Source organism: Rattus rattus, unplaced genomic scaffold (assembly GCF_011064425.1).
Source record: "Rattus rattus isolate New Zealand unplaced genomic scaffold, Rrattus_CSIRO_v1 PGA_scaffold_45, whole genome shotgun sequence".
In the NCBI taxonomy this organism is placed as follows: Eukaryota; Metazoa; Chordata; class Mammalia; order Rodentia; family Muridae; genus Rattus; species Rattus rattus.
The window spans coordinates 153,961-174,325 of NW_022651162.1; the positions used below are offsets into that span (position 1 = coordinate 153,961).

The following is a 20,365-nucleotide window of genomic DNA, read 5'->3' on the forward strand; positions in this document are numbered from 1 at the left end:
GAATTTCTGATTTCAAAATCTAAACTAAGAAACCAGAGAGTTTAATTTGTCATACAACTTTAACAATCAATCTTTACTTCTAATTCCGAACATCTTTTCATAATGTTCAACAGTAAAGGCCACATGTAATGGTCTTGCTCCTATATCCTTGTTTTCAATAATTTGATGCATAAGCGATTCCTCAAATTTCTCCTCGGCAAAATCCTTCTCAAATCTAGAAACTCCTTTTAGCATTCTTTCCAAACTAAATATGGACAATTTTGCCATTCATCAAAAAATTAATAATGGAGCAATAACAGGAAATATTCCTAAACAAGATATGTAATGAAAAGGTCTTACGGAGATCAAATAGGAGATTATGAATAATCATCCACAACAACCCAATATTGCTACAAAAGAAGTAAAGGTAAATAAATAACAAATAAGAGAAATTAATGATTGTGGATTGGTAGCTGATCTGAGATCACTAATCAAATATCCCTCTCAAAACAATCTCAGAAATACTTGCCTGTTTAAAAAGAAAAAGAATCTTCTAAAAAAATCAGATTCCACTCCATAGTTCGGTTTGTAGTAGATTATGTTTATTCATCACCAAAATAAAAAAAATCAAGAAAGCAAGAAAATTAACCAACTCAAACTAACTCCCCTTTTAAAAAGTTTGTCAAACGATTTTTTCTCTAAATTTTTTTCCCCAGAAGAAACAAATTTCATCTCTCTTACTTATTTGTATTTTTGCAAAATGGGGCGATTAATGGGATTCGAACCCATGCATACCTGGACCACAATCAGGGGTGTTAACCACTTCACCATAATCGCCATAAAAAGAGCATATACTGTTTTGGTGAATCAACAATATAGCTATTCAAAATTTTATAGTTTGTAATATAATTCAGATTTGTTTAAATTATGGCAAAGGTTGTTTTAATTGGTTCTGGAGCTGTAGGAACTTCATTTCTTTACTCAGCTATAAACCAAGGATTAGCTTCAGAATACGGGATTATTGATGTTTCTGAAAACAGCCGAGACGGTAATGTTATGGATCTTGAAGATGCTATTGCATCAGTTCCTAGAGAATTTAAAGTTTATTCAACAGACTACTCTGAACTTAAAGATGTTGATTACATCATGATTGCTGCCGGTAGACCTCAAAAACCCGGAGAAACAAGATTACAAATGATTCAAGATAATGTTCAAATAATTAAAGATATTGCTGCAAAAATTAAGGATTCTGGATTCAAAGGGATCACCTTTATTTGTGCTAATCCGGTTGATATCCTTACTTACGCATACATTAAAGCTACAGGTTTCTGCAAGTGTAGAGTTATTGGTTCAGGGACAGTTCTTGATACAGCAAGATTAAAACTTGCAATTGCAAAAGATTTAAATGTTGCTGTTTCCAGCGTAGATAATGCTTATGTAATTGGAGAACATGGTGATTCTTCAGTAACTGTTTACTCTGCTATTTCTGTGGCGAATAAAAATCTTGTTCAGTCTAACTCTAAATTTACTCCGGATAACTATCAAGAAACTCTAGAAAAAGTTGTTGCTAGAAAAGCTTATGAAATCATTAACAGAAAACGAGCTACTTTCTATGGGATCGGTGCAGCTATGGCAAGACTTCTTTCTGCCGTAATGCACGATACAAAAGAAATTCTTGTATGTGGGGCTTTTCTAGAAGGAGAATATGGTCTAAATGATGTAGTTATTGGTGTTCCTTGTGTTCTGGGTAAAGAAGGTATTGAGAAAGTGGTAGAAATTGAATTAAATAATTTAGAAAAAGAAAAACTTGCTAAATCCTACAAAATAATTTCCGATCTTAATAAAGAAGCTTGCTAATTTTTTCTTACTAGTTTTTATTTGACCATCTGATTATTTTTTTAAATATTCTTTTTTGACATATTTTTATTTTCAAAAAATAGAGTTGAGTATTGTTGTTTATATTTCTAGATTAAAGCAGTTTATTTAAGCATTTTTAGTTTGTGATGATAAAGGATATATAAACATTAATTATCGAGGCAATATAGAATCAAATTAAGGTTAAAAAAATAATGAATATAGAAAACTAAAACCTTTTATTAATTCCCAAGATTAATTCCTCATCATATTTGTCAAAGTTTTGTTCTTCTATTAATTCTTCCTCTTCAATTAAAGCTTCTTCTTTTTTCCACATATATTTCGTTTTGAAAAGTTCAAGCTTATTTGAAGAAAGGAAATATATAAAAGAACCGAAGTAGTGAACCCAAATCAAACTAATAAACATATATATAGCAGCAAATATCAATGGTTCATTGGCAGAAAATAAAGACAATATAAATAGCATAAACATAACATTTCTTGTATTTGCAAGCACATTCAAAGACATATCTTTAGAAATTCTTTCAAACCATTCCATACTTTTGTTTTTTTCTATGTTGAAATAGAAAATATGGTACATAATTGAAGCCACGAAAAACATAAATATTCCCAGTAGTACGCTTGAATAAACAGGAATTCTAAAAATCAAAAATAAGGAAGTTAGAATCAAAAAGGAAATCAAGGAATTCCCTCAAAGAATAAATAAATTTTTAAATTTAAACCTTATAAATACATAAACAGAAATTAATAAAAATGCAAAAAATAGAGACGCAAACAACTTGTATAGAGTAGTCTTTTCGCTAAATATATTTGTCTCAAGAACATAAGAATTATTTAAAGAAGAAAAATCAAAATTACCAGAAACCAAATAACCCTTATTGTTTGTTTGAGAGAAAAGAGGAAAATATGGGGCTATTATGCTTGTTGATATATCTGAAGGAGAAGAAACTAGATAGTTATTTTTAAGGAAAGAAAAAGATTGAAAACCTACAGAACTAATCAAAATAATTCCAATCAAAAGCACAAGTGTAAATGCTGCTGAAATTTTCATAGTTTGTTTCACAGAACAAGAACTGGCATATTTACATAAGAATGAATCCGGATAATTTTTAGAAGATTTATAAAAATTAATTAATTGCAAGAAATTCTGCTTCACATATTGCAAAGAAGAATAACAACACACTAAAGGAATAATTAAGAAAAATCAAAAAATACAAAGAGAAAGAATTATTCCAAATTCTCTCAAGTGAATTGGAGCAAAAAAAGCAATTAGAGTTGAAAGAATAAATAATGGCAAAGATAAATCTGCAGCAAAAACAATTCCTCTCTTGAAAGTGACAAATGTATTGTCCTTATCTAGAAACTCTATTGTGAATATTTTTTTTAAAAAACTCAATATGTAATTGGACATGAATAGGGCATAAAAAATTCCCAAAAAAATGGCAGCAATTCCAATCATTGATAATTTAGCTCCCAAGAAAAAGAAAGTTCCTAAAACATTTAAAGTTCCACAAACAATTCCTGCAGCAAAAATTCCTCCAGGCCCCTTAAATGATTTAATTAGGTATGCAAAAACCGAAATTAAAAAAATAAGTCCTATCAAAGAAGGAATTTCAAAATTTTTGTGTATTCCAAAATCATTATCTTTTGAATAATGCAAAACATAAAAAGCTTCTAAAGGATTTGTAGAGGAAGAGTATGTAGAGGAAGGAGCAATTGGTGTTTGTGTATTTGAAGAACTATTATCTTTTGAATGAGTTTTTAAAGAAAAAAATTTAACACTGTGATTTTTAAGGTTTTTGAATAAATCTCCAAACCCTTTGTGATTTAAAGGATCATGAGAAACTAGCTTTATCTTGTTTTGATTCTTTTTTTCATCATTATCACTATTCGATATAGGCTCAATCTGCTTTACTTCTATTTTCTTTTCCGATTCTTCCTCTTTATCTATTGTTTCCTTAACTAATCCCGAATCAAAAACCTTTTTTCAATTTCCACTTGCTCCTGCAGTGATTTTAGTGACTAAGAAATCATTAAATAGGGTCAAATCTTTGTTAGATTTTGAAAATTTATTGTAAATCTTGTTTACTGATTCCGAAGTTACAAAATAGGAATTAGAAGTTACATGACTTACTACCTGATTTCAATCATTATTGGATGTATTTCCAGCATGAATGTATTCTGTTATATATTCTTGAACAAACTTCTTCTCTGATTCAGTTAAATTTTCGCTATTTGCAAGTACTGCATTGTATTTAGCTTGTTGGTCTGTAGATCTATTTGAGGTATTTCCAATAATTGAAGAAATAGTGGTATTTGAATGGGTTTCTGTTTTTCCAAAAACATAAGCTTGAATTATGTAATTGAGTTTGAAAACAAGAACATCCTTGTCTACTCAAACCAACCAATCTTTACTTATTTCATTATTTGTTTCATCTTTATATTTTGATTCATCAGTATTTGTAAGTAATTGAATTTCATCCTTAGATATTGCTTTATTGAAAATATTGAAAGAAATGTGTTCTGGAGTATCTTTAGTAGCTGTTTCATAAGCCATTCCTCCCAAATCTATATTCTTTCAATCTACTAATGTATGTAATTTTGGGGTTGTGGAATCGCTTTTCTTATTTCCTGATTCATCAAATTCATGTCCATATCTATCTATAGAAAGTTGATTAAGCCTTACTTGTTCAAATCAAAGCCTATTTACATTTTTCTCGGAATTTGTAGTTCTTACATGCAAAAACAATTCCGCAGAATTTTGATTAGAAGATTTTTCGACCAGATCTATTTGTATATCCTTGGATTTTCCTCCATAAAAACCTGATAATCTATTTTTGGCCTCTATAAGTGCTTTTTTTGTTTCTTTCGAATCAGTTAAAGAAAATTTATGATTACTGTTTCCAAACGAACACTGTTGATCTGATTCTTTACAATCAAGTTGAATTCTGGCTAAATAATTATGCTCTTCTGTAGAAGCAAGACTTAAATTGTTTCAAGCAGAATAGGATGATGCTGCAGATACACTCGTAACTGGAATTGAAGCTAAATAAGGATTTTTAACGCTTAAAAAACCTAACTTTCTAAAACTAAGCATCCAAAATTCAGAGGATTAAAATAAGCTAGATTTATCTTCCTCTATATTCTTTATATATTTATATTTATGAATGGTACAAAAATCAAAATCGGTTTACCGATTTTAATTGGAACAATAGGAGTTTACTATAACATTCCTGAGAATTATGTCCAAAGTTCCAATGGAGAATACATAAGCAATGCAAAATTATTTGAAATACTAAAAACTTCTAATGAATTTAAAGAATCAAGAAAATGATATGAAGAAAAAATAAATAAGACGATTTATACATCAAATACAACAGTAGAAGACAGTATAGGACAAGAAAGAATTAAGACCATAGAAGATTACAGCATCAGAATATCTTCTGATTGTGGTTCTGGAACTGCTTGATTTTTGGATTATGAAATACCTGAAAATGGAAGTTATCCAACTAAGTGATTCATAGCCACAAATGCACACGTAATTAATCAATATAGATTTAAAGATAACCCTTACAAACAACAACTGCCTATAGATAGTTTTTGATTTAATTTTGGGGGTTATTGCCGTGGAGAGGATGGAAATCCTTATACAAATATTTATTTAACCAAGGAAATTGGAGAAGAATCAAAGGCATTAAACATAAATAGAGATCATGCTTTTTATGGAAAAAATTTTTTGAAATGGTATGGAGATCAAAATAACTCCATAATGCAAATAAAACTGGATGATACAAAACTATTCTATGTTCCTATTAATTTCTTAGGAACTAGATGAGAATGAACTAGTTTCTTACAAGGAAGAAGAAAAGATTACTACAAAGATTTTGCTGTTCTAGAAGTGAACTTTCCCACTCAAGATGCAGCAAAAGTTATTACAAATAATTTTTTCGAAAAACAAAAAAATAATACATCTAAAGATCTAAATCTTCTTGATTTTTCATTATTAAGAAACAAAACGGGAAATGAATTAATTGAGGATCAAGATCACTATTTTGTGGCAGGATACCCCGGAGATTCAGGAAAACCATTATCAATATTTAGTAACTATTCTTCTACTACAAAAAGGGCAAGCAAAATTGCTAAGTGAAGTTACAAAGAATTTGCAATCAAAAATAAACATGGTGATTATTTAATTGGCCTTGCGGATGCAGGAAAAATTGATGAAATTGCAAAAAATACAGTTACCAACTGAAATAAAAGAAAAATTGTGGAATGAGGTTACAACTACGTAATTGATAACGTAAAGTTAGGTTCCGGTTCTTCTGGATCATTGGTAACAAACTCTAAAGGGGATGTTTTAGGTTTATACAGAATGCATACTGCTGCTGATGGAGGAATAGGCTATGTAGAGCCATTAAGATCTGATGGTCTTATAGAAAATGGGAAAATTGTTCTTCCTAGATATGACTTAATAAAAGGAACTATGGGTCAAATTGGTTCATACAAAGAACAATTGGATAAATACTTTCCAAATATAAAAACACACCTGAGAAACAAGTGAACTGTTTCGAAATAGAAATTCTTAAAAAAATAATTTGTGAGACTATTTTCCTTTCTCAAACCCTCACACTTAATTCTTAATCGAATTAAAGGAATAATCGAACAAGTAGAAGAATTAGCACCAACATTTAGAAATTACACAGATGAAGAATTACACAATAAAACTCAATCTTTCCTAAAAAGAATCAAGCTTGGCGAAAGTATAGATGATTTGCTTCCAGAGGCTCTAGCTACAGTAAGGGAAGCGTGTTATAGGGTTCATGGTATGTTTGCCTACAAAACCCAACTCACAAGTGCCCTTGTCATATATGGAGGTAATTTTGCTGAAATGAAAACTGGTGAGGGAAAAACCCTAACAGTTGCTTTAGCTGCTTACATAGGATCTCTTGAGCAAAAAGGAGTTCACGTAATTACGGTAAATGATTACTTAGTAAAGAGAGATGCAGAATTTTGTAGGAAGATTCTTAATTTCTTGGGAATTACTGTTGGTTTCATAACTTCAAACCTAAATAAAGAACTTAAGAAAAAGATGTATGCATGTCACGTAACTTACACCACAAACTCAGAACTTGCATTCGATTATTTAAGAGACAACATGGTTTATAGAAAAGAAGACATTGTTATTCCTGATTTACATTTTGCAATCATAGATGAAGGAGATTCAGTGCTTATTGATGAAGCTAGAACTCCACTAATCATTTCGGGATCTTCTGAACAGGGAGTTGAAAGTTATATTGATGTAGATCAAGCAATAAAAACGCTTGAACCAAATGATTATCACATAGATGATGAAAGCAAGAGTATCAACTTAAAAAGTACAGGAATACTAAAGATTGAAAAAATGTTTGGATTGAAAAAACTCTATGTGTTTGAAAATTCAGATCTTATTCACAAAATACAAAATGCACTTGTAGCTAATTTTGTATTCAAAGAAGGAAAAGAATACATTGTTAGAGGAGACGAAATAATTATCGTTGACCACTATACGGGTAGATTGCTTTATGGGCAAACTTACAATGCCGGTTTACACCAAGCAATTCAAGCCAAAGAATATATAAAAATCAAACCAGAAAACAAAATTGTTGCAAACATAACTTATCAATCATTTTTCAGACTTTATAAAAAAATTGCAGCACTTTCAGGTACAGCAGTTTCCGAAGCACAAGAATTTTCAGAAACCTACAACATGATTGTTGTTCCCGTACCAACAAATAAACCCATAATCAGAAAAGATTTGCCCGACATTATTTTTGGAACTAAGGAAGCAAAAATTAAAGGAATAGTAGATGAAATAAAAAGACACTACATCACTGGACAACCAGTTCTAGTAGGTACAACTTCTGTTACAGAATCAGAAATTATTTATGAAAAATTGATAGAAAATAGAATTCCTTGTCAAATTCTTAATGCGAAAAATCACGATAAAGAAGGCCGAATTATTTCCCAAGCAGGTAGAAAATATTCAGTAACCATAGCCACAAATATTGCTGGTAGGGGGGTAGATATAAAGATAAATGACGAAGTTAAAAAACTTGGGGGATTATTTGTTTTAGGAACTGAGAGAAATGAATCAAGAAGAATTGATAACCAACTTAGAGGTAGATCAGGAAGACAAGGAGATCCGGGTAAATCAATATTTTTTATTTCCTTAGAGGACGAAATATTCAAAAGATTTGGTGGAGATAGATTCGATAAATTAGCTCAAAAAGTTAAAGATGAATACTTTGACAGTAGATTTATCTCAAATACACTAACAAACATTCAAAAGAAGATTCAATCCATAAACTTTGATGCTAGAAAAAACTTGATTGAATACAGTGAAATTCTTTCCAAACAACAACAACTAATTTACAAACAAAGATATTTCCTACTGAATCAAGAAAATCACCAAGACATACTGATAAAGGTTTCTCAAAAAATTGTTTCTGCATTAATTCAAGAATTTGTAGAAAAAAATGAACTAGGTAGATTAGACATAAAGAGATTGATAAAAGTTTTGAATGATGAATACTTCTTCTTTCCTTTATTCGAAACCCTAGATTTCAAAAACAAAAGCATTTCAGAAATAGAAGACTTAATTCAGCAAATATTCAAACAAGCCTTAACTCTGAAGAAAGAAAAAATCAATGATGAAGCTATGTACAAACACTTTTTGAAAACTACATTCCTTAAAGGAATAGATTCTGTATGACAAGACCATTTAGATTTTGTGGCAAAGCTTAGAAACAACATCAACTTCCACTCTCTTGAACAAAAATCTCCCCTAAATGTATTCATAGAAAAGATTGGAGAGTCTTTCGAAGAAGCTCTATCCAATTGTGGAAAGATGATTGTAAAAAAGGTTCTAAATATAGCTAACTGCCCTATAGGAGAAGAATGCTACGAATTTCTTGAAAATTTAAGAAGGAAAATAGAAATTTCTCAATTAGAGAAAGAAATAAAACCTAAAAAAATTATTTCAAAACCCAAAACAGTTGAAAAACCTAAATTAAAGGTAACAAAAGAGAAACCAAATCCATTTAAAGAAATTGAAGAAATTATCCAAAACTCTAGAGATATTCGTTCATTTAGGTAAAAAAATTCAAAAAACTATATTTTTTTTATTTTTTATTAGAGTTTTTACATTTTTAAAGCCAAAAAATAGTAAGTACAATTTTCCATACACAAACATAATCAACAATGTATTCCCACTTAGATTGAAAAACTTTGATTAAAAAAGTAAAAGTTAATAACGATAAATTGGCTAAAGAAGAACTACTTAAAAGATATTTAGATGCTGGTTGTAAATGAGCTTGAAAACAACTTAATAAGACTATTTATTCTGATTTGATAAAGCCAGATCAAGGGGAAGTAATAAGCATAGTCTATCAAGCCTTTGAAAAGACTATTAAACATATTGATATTTCAAAAGATAAAAATGTTCTATCTTTTAAGAATTTCTTTTTTATGATGATCAGATATCAAATATTTACTGATCTGAAGAATGTTCTTAATTACAAAGTTGTTTCTGGTTTTGAAAAAGAAAAAAAGAATTTAGTAAATGACATGAAAAAGCATGAAGATAACACATTGCATAACTTGGATGCGAAATACAAATTAGAAAAACTAATAGAGTTTTTAAAGTCTAAGAACAAGGAATATGCTCAAATTATTGAAATGAGAAGAGATGGTTTCAGTAACGAAGAAATTCAAGAACAATTGGGAATTAGCTGAATTAGTCTTAAGGGAAAACTGCAATATATTAAAAAACTATCTCTACTTCGGTTTGGTAGTTCTGACGGTATTTCTTAATCTTGCTAATCAAATTATTTCCAGAGTTAAAACCATACACACATACAAATAAAACACTAGCAATTAATCCAAGATACTTATAAAAGAATCTTCAAAGAAATATTGTGCTTTCATAAATAGCATCCAAATCATTACTATTACTGCTTCCTGCAGAAGCTTCTCATCCCGCAAGTAAGTCTTTAATAACAAGTTGCAAGGAACCTTCTGCACTAGGAAGAGGCACAAAATTATTGGCTGTAGTTGCTACATTTATGATGTGATAAGTTGTTGAAATCATGTTGCTATCTGGTTGAAAAAGTCTAAATATGCATACAAATAAAAAATACAGTCATAAGTTATTAATCAAATATCAAACAACTACTTTTATTGTGGAAAACTGTCATAGAGCATGCACATAAGCTCGTTGAAAAGTATTTTCTTTAAGGTATTTCTGAATAATTTCATCATGAGTAGAATGGCTAAGGCCAAAATATTTACGAACGTTGTTAGTAATTTTAGAAACAAAATAATGAACTGTTCTTACATAACTAATTGCAAAAATAAATAGAGCCACAATCATATCCACCACCAATCCCACAATCACAAATCAATAAGTCTTAGGAACTTCAAGTTTTGTGATCTTGTCTCAGTTTTGAATTGTTAAATAAATAAATGAAGGCCAAGTTATTAAGAATTGACCTATAAATCAGCAAAAAGAAGTTACAGCCACAACAGCTCCAGCTTCTTTAAAAGAAATGCCTTTTTTATTTAGTCATCAAATAATGTAAGGTTCCGAACCAAGAGAAAAAGGAGTTACTGATTGAATAAGAAAAGAAATCATGGAAAATCTCGCTCATTCAAATTTGTTTACCTTCTTAATTTTGTTCCCCAATTTCTCTTTAATAACCATGGTCCTAACTACCATTTCACAAACAATAAAAGTAAAAAAACCAAAAGTGACTGTGGCAAAGAAATAACTATTTGAAGAAACTGAGGATAGTTTTGAGAAAAAAGTTACAAGACTTAAGTTCAGCAAAAATTTAAAAGCAATAAAAATAATTAAACTAAAGACTCCAAATCACAGGAAAATCAGTCTTTTTTTCTTCTTACTAAAAAAGCTTTCTCCTCCTTTGGACACAGGATCTTCTGGTCCTATAGCGGTGATTGTTCTTAAAGTATTTGATTGTTCCAAAGAATCGGAATAAACATCCATTTGTTGCATAATTAAATAAATATTATTTTGTTTTTTCAAATAGCTATAGATGGTCCGAGCGGAGTAGGCAAAAGTACATTAGCTAAGGCACTATCACAATCTACAGGATATATATATGTAAATACAGGACTTATATTTAGGGGATTGGCTTGATATTTTCTTAAATATAAAGAATTAAGCATAGAAGAGGGACTCACAAATATAGCTAAACATAAGAATTTAATTTTTTACAGGAATTCTTGAAGCTTTAACGGAAAAACAATTCCCGAAGATTCTTTAAAAGAAAAAGAAATACCAGAATTTGCCTCAAAATTAGCAAAAGATCCACTCATAAGAAATTATGTTTTGCACATAGAAAGACAAGAAGCTAATCAAACAAACATAATTATGGAAGGTAGGGATATAGGAACAGTAGTATTTCCTGGAGCTATCTTAAAAATATTTCTTACAGCAAGTCACGAAGTAAGAACACAAAGAAGATATTTAGAGCTTAAAAGCAAAGATTTGTTAGGAAACAGAAGTGTTGAAGACATTTCAAATGAAATTAGAGAAAGAGATAAACGAGATTATGAAAGAGAATTTTGCCCCCTAAGAAAAGCTGAAGACGCTATAGAAATTTCTACGGACAATAAAAGTACAGAAACTCTTGTAGAAGAGATTAAAGCTTTGCTTGAAGCTAAGATTTCTGATTTTCAGAAGAAATAGCCTCTTTGGATACTTGTTCTGTAGTTATTTCTTTAGGAAGGATAGGATTTTTTCATAATTCTTCTGCACTAATATCTGTAATTATGATTTCCACATTTGTCTTATGTTTTTTAGCTTCATAAACAGTTTGAATTAAATTTTTAGCAAGTGCATCTTTCAGTTCTTTCTCGTTATAACCTGGTTTTACTCGTGATTTAATCTCTCTCTGAATCATCCCGTGTAGTTGTTTAGAAAATTGCAAATCAGCCACAAAGAAACTTCCCGCATTCGCTATAGGAGAGATTGCATGAACTTCTCCTTTTTTGCTGTCCAGAAATATATGTAAAAGGACAATTCCTTTCTCTCCTAAATTAGCTCTCTCTTTGGAGATAGCCTCGCCCGACTGTGTAGTTTCATCTCCGTCTATATAAACCACAGAAGCATCAATTTTCTCCTCAGAAACATAAACTTCTCCATTTAGCAAATGAACCACATCTCCATTTTTCACTATAAAAATTTTTGATGGATCATGACCTATTTCCACACAGTTTCTAGCTAAAGCTTTAAGCATTTTGCTTTCTCCATGAACAGGAACTATGTACTTAGGTCTAAGCATAGATATAAACAATTGTTGCTCTAATTTTGTGGCATGACCAGAAGAATGAATTCTCAATCCTGGAGAGTTCAAATGTATAGCACAACCAGATTTGTGTAGTCTATTTATAAGAGATTCAACAGCATAAGTGTTTCCGGGAATCACATTTGAAGAAAAAATTATGCTATCTGAAGATTTAAGCTTGATTGTTGGGTGTTTTCCTTTCGAAATGTTGCTCAAAGCAGAAGTATCTTCCCCTTGAGAACCTGTACAAATAATAAGAATTTCATTATCTGGATAAGAAGCAGCATCTTTAGCATTAATTAAATATTTTTCATCAAATTTCAAATAACCAACACTTTGAGATGCTGTAACGTTTGCATCAATAGCATGACCCAAAATAACAATTTTTTTCTTAAGATTTATTGCAATCTTGAAAACTTCCTCTATTCTCCCTATGTTTGAAGCAAAAAAGGTGATGATTATTCGCCCTTCAGCAGAAGAAATAATGTTGTGTAGTTCATTTATGATTCCTTTTTCACTTTCATTAAATCCAGGTTGTTCCGCATTTGTGGACTCACAAAGCACTAAATCAACACCTCTATTGGATATTTGACTAACTTTATGTAAATCAAATTTGTCATTTTTACTTGCAAAATCAAATCTAAAATCTCCTGAAAATACAACCACACCATTTGGAGAAGTTACACAAATACCAAAACAATCAGGAATTGAATGATTAACTCTATAGAAATCGATAACAAAATTGTTTGTTACAAATACTGAATCAGGAGAATAAAGAACTATATTTTGGGATGGCAAAGAATTTTCTGAAATTTTTCTCTTAATCAATTCAGCAGCCATAATAGGACTGTAAATAACTGGGAAATTAATTTCCCGAAGAACATGAACTATACCGCCAATATGATCCTCATGACCGTGAGTTATAAGTAAAGCTTTAATTTTGTGTTGATTCTGCTTTAGATAGCTAACAGAAGGAATAACTCCACTAAGACCCGGAAAATGTTTTTTATTTACAAATTTAACTCCTACATCTATAACCAGAATTTCATCATCATGCTCTATACAATAAGTATTCTTACCAACTTCTTCTATTCCTCCAAGCGCATAACATTTAGTAGGTATAGTGCATTTTGTATTAGCAAGAGAATTTAACTTTGTAGCTAAAGTTTTTGAATTACTCTCTTCTAATCCTCCTATTTCAAGTCCCTTACCCCTTATAGAACTAGTATCTTGATTCATTAAACCTACTGGGTTGCAGCTCCAATTCCAAACACTTCTTTATATTTTCCATTCTTGGATGGTTTTTTAAGTTTTCTAAGTGATTGTGAGATCTTCTTCTTAACTCAAGCTTCAAGTTTCTTTTTCTCTCTTGCTCATTCTTCTGGTGTAAATGATTTAGCATTTTTTATCATGTTTTCAGCCACAGCACTTACAGTTTTATTTTTTATAACTAAAGGCCCTTCGGGTTTAAGTAATTTTTCATTAACAATTTGATCCACACTATGTGGACTGGAATAATCTTGAAGTCCATAATGCATACAAATAATCAAGTGCTCATCTTCCTCAAGAGTAGATGTAAGAAAATCCTGTAGAACTTGAGACCTATGTGCTTTTTCAGCTACTTCTTCGGGACTTAATGAATCTGTATCCTCAACAAAATCTGCAAAATTAGAAGTCTCATCTCTAGCTATAGGCTTGTCTATAGAAACTAAATCTATATTTAATTTTTTTATATCACTTACCTTTTGAACAGTCAATTGTGGATTGTATTTTTGCATTTCAGCTGTAAGTTGTTCAATTGTTGGTTCCTGCCCGTACTGCAAAATCAAATCTTTTTCTGCTTTTACAAATTTATTTATTACCTCAACCATGTGAACAGGAATTCGAATAATTCTTGATTGATCTGCTATAGATCTAGTAATTGACTGTCTAATTCACCAAGTAGCATAAGTAGAAAATTTATTTCCAAATTTGTAATCAAATTTTGAAATAGCTTTCATAAGACCGAAGATTCCCTCCTGAATAAGATCTCCAAGATTAAATCCTCTATTTAAATATTTCTTAGCAATAGAGATTACAAGTCTTAGATTTGATGTTGTAAGTTGTTTAACAGCAAAAGATTTTGTTTCAGGATTATCCATAAGTTTTGCCAATTTTCTCTCTTCTTCTGCGGTCAGCATTTTTGAAAAACAAAGTGTGGAGAGAAATGATCTAGAGGAATCTCCTTTATCTCTAGAAGAAGAAGTGATTGATTTTCAATCATCATTATTCATACCATCTTGATATTCAAAATGAGCGGCTTGTTCTTCCGGAGTAAGAGTTTCAATACTGATTTTTTTTAAAGAAAGTTTCTGAGCGATTTCTTCTCATTTATCGTCAGGAATTGGCATGTAATCTTCAAGTAGCAAGATTACAGATTCTTTTGAAACTTTAAACTTACCTTTTTTTACGTTGTAAGCTTGTTGTACAAGTGGTTCTATAAGTTTTGAAACAGCAGATTTGGAATCAAACTTAACTTTCTTAAGATTTGCTTCCAAAACAAAACCCCTGTAATCACCCGTTTGTTTTTCAAACAGTTGTTGAGTTTCTTCCATTTCAGCTTTGATCTCCATAAGTTTGGAGAACAAAGCTGTATAGTTTTCGCCCTTCTTAACTCTCTTCTGTTTTGGGACTGCAGAACTAGAGCGTGACTTGGCTGACTCCTTGGTCTTTTTTACTTTTTTGACAGGCAAATTTAACTTAAGTAAGCAATGATATTACTTTCTTTATTTAACAAAAATTGCATACTTTCTTAATTTTATTAAATCCTTAAAATTTTATTGTTCTTTAAAAGGAATAAATAAGTCAAGAACTTCATGTTTGTTGCTTGCAATATTTGTATTTGACATAAGTTCCTCCCCTAATTTAGGATCTATGGGAGAAGAAGAATATAAGGTGTATATCACATCTTCTTCAGAAACCATATCATTTATTTTTTTATGAACAAAAATTCCTGCTTGGAAATCAATCAAATCTGTTTCTTGCATTCTTCCGGCTCCTAATTTTCTACTTATTTCTCCAACCTGTTCATTATTGATAACTGAAAAATATCCTGATTTCTTAGCTAACACAGGCATTTCATATTTAGGAGAGAAATAATTTCTTGATTTGTATAGTTCAAGATCAACACCCTGTCCCTCAAATCAAGCTTCACAAGCTTTAAGAGCAGCACCACTATTAATAATTTCTCTAAATTTAATCTCGGCTTCTTGGTTATTTTTACAAATTCCAGTAACCACAAAAATTTCCGTAGCCATACACAACATCAATTCCTCTAAATCTGGAGATGTGGGTTCTCCTGATAAAAATTTTTGAGCTTCTAAAACTTCTATAGCATTACCAACAGCTCTGCCCAAAGGCTGTTGCATGGAAGTTATGGAAATATGCAATTTCATTCCTGCTAATTTTGCAATAGAGGACATGATTTGTGATAGTTCTTTTGCAAACTCCAAAGTCTTACAAAAAGCACCGCTACCATACTTAACATCCAAAAATAGAAAATCTTGCATAAATGCCATCTTCTTTGACATTATTGAAGAAGCAATCAAAGGCTTCGAAGATACAGTGGATGTTACATCTCTAAGTGCATAAAGTTTCTTATCCACAGGAGCTATATCTGATGTTTGAGAAATGATGAACATACCGCTTTTTTCTACAAGCTTTAAAGCTTCTTCAAAGCTCAAATCTGTTTTCAATCCCACAGATTCAAGTTTGTCAATAGTTCCCCCTGTGAACCCCAGGCCTCTACCAGATAATTTTGTTACACATAAACCGGCAGAGACAATAATTGGAAGCAAAATCAAAGAAGTTTTATCTCCGATTCCCCCGCTAGAATGTTTATCAACAAATATTTTTCCTTTTTTATATTTCTCAGGAATTGAATAAGTCTTGCCTGAATGAGCTAAATCAAATGTAAGTCAAGTTGTTTCTTGATCTGACAATCCGTTTATGGCTACTGCCATAAGAAAAGCAGATATTTGATAATCGGGCAATTCTTGTCCTGCTACCAAAGAAACAAATTGAGAAATCTCCTCTTTCTCCAGAGGTAAATTAAGCCTCTTTTTATCAATGAAAGATAAGATATCGAAATTATCTAAAGACACAACAACCTCATATTCTTATGTGTACAAGAATTCCTCAAAAACAACAAATCAAATTACAGAGACTCAAGAACAACTTCAACCATAGATGTCATAGCTTTTTCTCTTGCTTCGGGACTCAAATTCTCGCTAGGTCTAGCCAAAGAATCCGAAACAGTTATTAAACAAGCAGCTTTTTTATTTGATTTCTTAGCATTCGTGAATAAAGCGAAAGATTCCATTTCAACTGAAATAGCATTCATTTTTGCAGACATTTCTTTTCAATCATGTGCTCCATAAAATACATTTGAAGAATGCACTCTACCAGGAACTAATTTCACGCCCAATTTAGATGCTGAATCAAGTAGTTTTTTATTTATCTCTTCTGAACCTTGAATTTCAATATCATGTGTAGCTCTTACTTGTCAAGAGAATTCATCAGAATCAGCAATAGATGTTTCTACTAACACAATATCATTCACATTCAAATCAAGAGAGTATGCTCCGGTAGAACCAACCCTAATAATTGTGTCAACATCATAAAAATTAAACAATTCAAAGGAATAAATACCCATAGACCCAAATCCCATACCAGAAGCACCAATAGTTACTTCTTTTCCTTTATACATTCCAGTATAGAAATATATGTTTCTAACCGAACTTACAAGTTTTGGATTTTCAAGATATTTTTCCGCAAAGAACTTAGCCCTTAATGGATCCCCGGGAAGAAGAACTGTCTTAGCGATTTCTCCTTTTTTGGCTGAAATGTGAGGTGTCATGATCTCTTAATTTTGAGAAAAGAGGACTAAAAATTTTATACAAAAACAATTATCAATTTTCAATAAATTTTTAATTCTTTAAATCATCAAGTCTTCAAAAATAAAATTTAATTTTAGACAAATAATGTTTTTAATGAATGTGTATAGCTTTATTAAATGTGAACAGAAATTTTTGCATAATTTAATCTATCAATATAAAGAACAGGAGAATAACAAAGTAGAATTAAAAACTAAGTGGGGCTATAGCTCAATCGGTTGGAGCGTACCTCTTATAAGGGTAAGGTTATGGGTTCGAGTCCCGTTAGCCCCACCACTTTAAGTACACAGTGAATGATCAACAAATATATGATTGTCTAATTATTGGAGCAGGACCTGCGGGTTTGAGTGCAGCTTTATATGCTTCAAGAGCTTGCCTCAATATTGCAATAATAGAAAAAGAATATGCAGGAGGAAAACTAAATAAAACTGTTTCTATTGATAACTATCCAGGTTATTTGAATGAAGATGGATATCAATTAGGACAACAAATGTTGTCGCAAATAAAAAGCATGAATGTCCCTGAATTTAGAGGCGATGTCATAAAACTTGAACAAATAAATGGAATATGAAACATACATACAAACAATAAAAAAATTTATCACTCAAAAACAATTCTTATAGCTTCAGGAATGAAGGAAAGAGTTTTAGATATCCCCAACATAAGGGAATACTACGGGAAAGGAGTATCTTACTGTGCTATTTGTGATGGAAATTTATACAAAAATAAAGAAGTGATAGTAGTAGGTGGAGGAAATTCTGCCGTGGAAGAAGCGGTATATTTATCCAACCTGTGTTCAAAAGTTAAAGTTGTGCATAGAAGAACAAAATGAAGAGCAGAAGAAGTTACTTTAAGGAAAATGTTAAAAATTTCAAATATAGAGGTGAATATCCCCTATTTTCCTGTAGAAGTAACTGTGAAAGAAGGTAAAGTAATTGGTCTTACTATTGAACATTCAGAAACAGGGGAAAAAAAATTAATTGAAGGAGAATGTGTATTCTTCTATGTTGGTCTTGTTCCAGAAAATTATTTTCTAAATAATTTGGAAATTGAATTGAGCGATTCTGGATTTATAAAAGTTAATGAACACATGCAAACCTCAATTCCAACAATATTTGCTGCGGGAGATATAATTCATAAACATCTTCGACAAGTAGTTACTGCCACAAATGACGGGTGTATAGCGGCTTTATCAATAAAAAACTACTTAGATTCATTATCCGAATAAATGAGTGTTCTTGTAATTAACTTTGGTTCTCAATATTCAAAACTCATAGTAAAGCAAATACGGGCTCAGGGGGTGTTTGCTAGTCTTATAGATTGAGATAACGAGAATTTATTGGAAGAGACTAAAAATTTCAAAGCAATTGTTATTTCTGGAAGTCCTAAATCTGTATCTGAAGGAGAAGACGAACAATTAATAAAAAATATTATTGCTTTAGAAAAACCTATTTTGGGTATTTGTTATGGGATGCAAATCATTCACAAAACACTAGGAGGAGAAATGGAATATGGAAAAACTTCAGAATTTGGAACTAAAGAAATAAATGTTGTTTATGGACATCCTATTGTGGAGGGAATACCCGATTTATTTACAGCTTGAATGTCACATCATGATTCTGTGGCTAAATTGGCTCCTGATTTTGTAGCTGTAGCCAAAACTTCAAAAACTTTTTCAATTACAGTAAATGATAAAAAAAATATCTACACTACTTTATTCCATCCAGAAGTAGAGCATTCCAATTATGGATCTAAACTTATAGAAAATTTCCTATTTTTAATTTGTAAGCTTGAAAAAAACTGGAAATTATCAGATATAGCTAAAGAGAAAATTGAAGATATAGATAGTAAATACGAACATGGAGGAGTTCTGCTAGCTCTGTCTGGGGGCGTTGATTCTTCTGTTGTAGCTAAATTACTTCAGAGCACACAACTACATATGGATTTGTTATTTATAGATACAGGTCTTTTAAGGATGAATCAAACAAGTTTAATAATTGATTACTTTAAAAGTGAATTTGGAGATAAGTTACATGTATTGGATGAAAAAACAAGATTTCTTAATGCTTTAAAAGGAGTTACAAATTCTGAAGAAAAAAGAAAAATTGTAGGACGTGTATTCTCAGAAATATTTAATGAATTTCTACAATCTCATCCAGAAGTTCACTTTTTAGCTCAGGGAACTATTCAATCAGACATTATTGAATCGGGCAAAGAAAATAAAACTCACAAAATCAAAACACATCATAACACTATTGCTGAAATGCAAAAGTTCACTCTTATAGAGCCTCTGTCAGATTTATTTAAAGATGAAGTTAGAGAATTGGGAACACTACTTGGATTACCTGAATTTATAGTTCGATCACAACCATTTCCTGGCCCTGGTTATGCAATCAGAATAGAAGGCGAAGTTACTGCAGAGAAAATTGAATTACTTCAAAAAGTAGACAATGTATTAATCAGTATGCTTCAAGAAGTGAATCTTTATAACGAAACTTCTCAAGCCTTTGCTGTATTACTAAATAGTAAGTCTATAGGAGTTACTGGAGATAGACAAAAACAAGGTAATGTGGTAGCTATAAGATCTGTGAAAACCACAAATTTCATGACTGCAGAAATTTCTAATCTTCCTTTAGAAGTTCTAGTAAAGATAAGTACAGAAATCGTAAACCAAGTAGAAGGAATAGCTCGAGTAGTTTATGACTTGACAACAAAACCTCCTGCAACAATAGAGTGAGAATAGTTTTTTAAACTATCACACTATGAACATTTGATTTAGCCCTAACTTCTACTGTGCTTCTTACCAATTCAGAATTTTTCTGAGCAGATTCAATATCTTTAGCTCCCAAATAACCAAAAGCACTTCTTAAGGATCACTCTATAGAAGTCATAACATCCTTAACAGGCCCTTTATATTTAACCAAACTTTCTACTCCTTCGGGAACCCATTTACAACTATCAACTCCATGTTTGTTATATCTTGCTGCAGAACCGGCAGCCATAGCTCCTAAACTACCCATACCTCTATATCTTTTATATTTTTCTCCATCCTTTTCTACAATTTCTCCCGGGCATTCATCACAACCAGAAATCATAAAACCTAACATTACTGCATCCGCTCCACAAGCAATAGCTTTCATAATTTCATCCGTAGATCTCATTCCTCCATCTGCAATAGTAATCACTCCAACCTCTTTATTAAAGTCAGCAACTTCCGATATAGAAGAAACT

At 31.1% G+C, this 20,365-nt stretch overlaps 2 protein-coding genes and 1 non-coding gene across 3 annotated transcripts; 2 read left to right on the forward strand and 1 right to left on the reverse strand.

Moving 5' to 3' along the window:
* Nucleotides 1–906: 906 nt before the first annotated feature.
* On the forward strand, nucleotides 907–1,836 carry LOC116889654 (L-lactate dehydrogenase-like). The gene has a single exon (XM_032890559.1). The coding sequence runs from the start codon at nucleotides 907–909 to the stop codon at nucleotides 1,834–1,836; it is 930 nt and encodes a 309-aa protein (XP_032746450.1).
* Nucleotides 1,837–11,654: 9,818 nt separating this feature from the next.
* Nucleotides 11,655–14,812, reverse strand: LOC116889655 (ribonuclease J-like). Its single transcript, XM_032890560.1, has 2 exons — nucleotides 14,641–14,812; nucleotides 11,655–12,850 (listed from the first exon to the last, which is right to left on the reverse strand). The coding sequence occupies exons 1-2, from the start codon at nucleotides 14,810–14,812 to the stop codon at nucleotides 11,655–11,657; spliced, it is 1,368 nt and encodes a 455-aa protein (XP_032746451.1).
* A 2,521-nt stretch (nucleotides 14,813–17,333) lies between these two features.
* Nucleotides 17,334–17,407, forward strand: Trnai-uau. The gene has a single exon. It is a non-coding gene; the product is annotated as a tRNA-Ile (tRNA).
* The last annotated feature ends 2,958 nt before the right edge of the window (nucleotides 17,408–20,365 follow it).

Coding starts and splice junctions, on each gene's coding strand:
- LOC116889654 (XM_032890559.1), top strand. CDS start 907: ATGGCAAAGGTTGTTTTAATTGGTTCTGGAGCTGTAGGAACTTCATTT.
- LOC116889655 (XM_032890560.1), bottom strand. CDS start 14,812: ATGGAGATCAAAGCTGAAATGGAAGAAACTCAACAACTGTTTGAAAAA. Junction 12,851..14,640: donor AGCTTACAACGTAAAAAAAG/GTAAGTTTAAAG, acceptor TTGTATTTTCAG/GAGATTTTAGATTTGATTTT.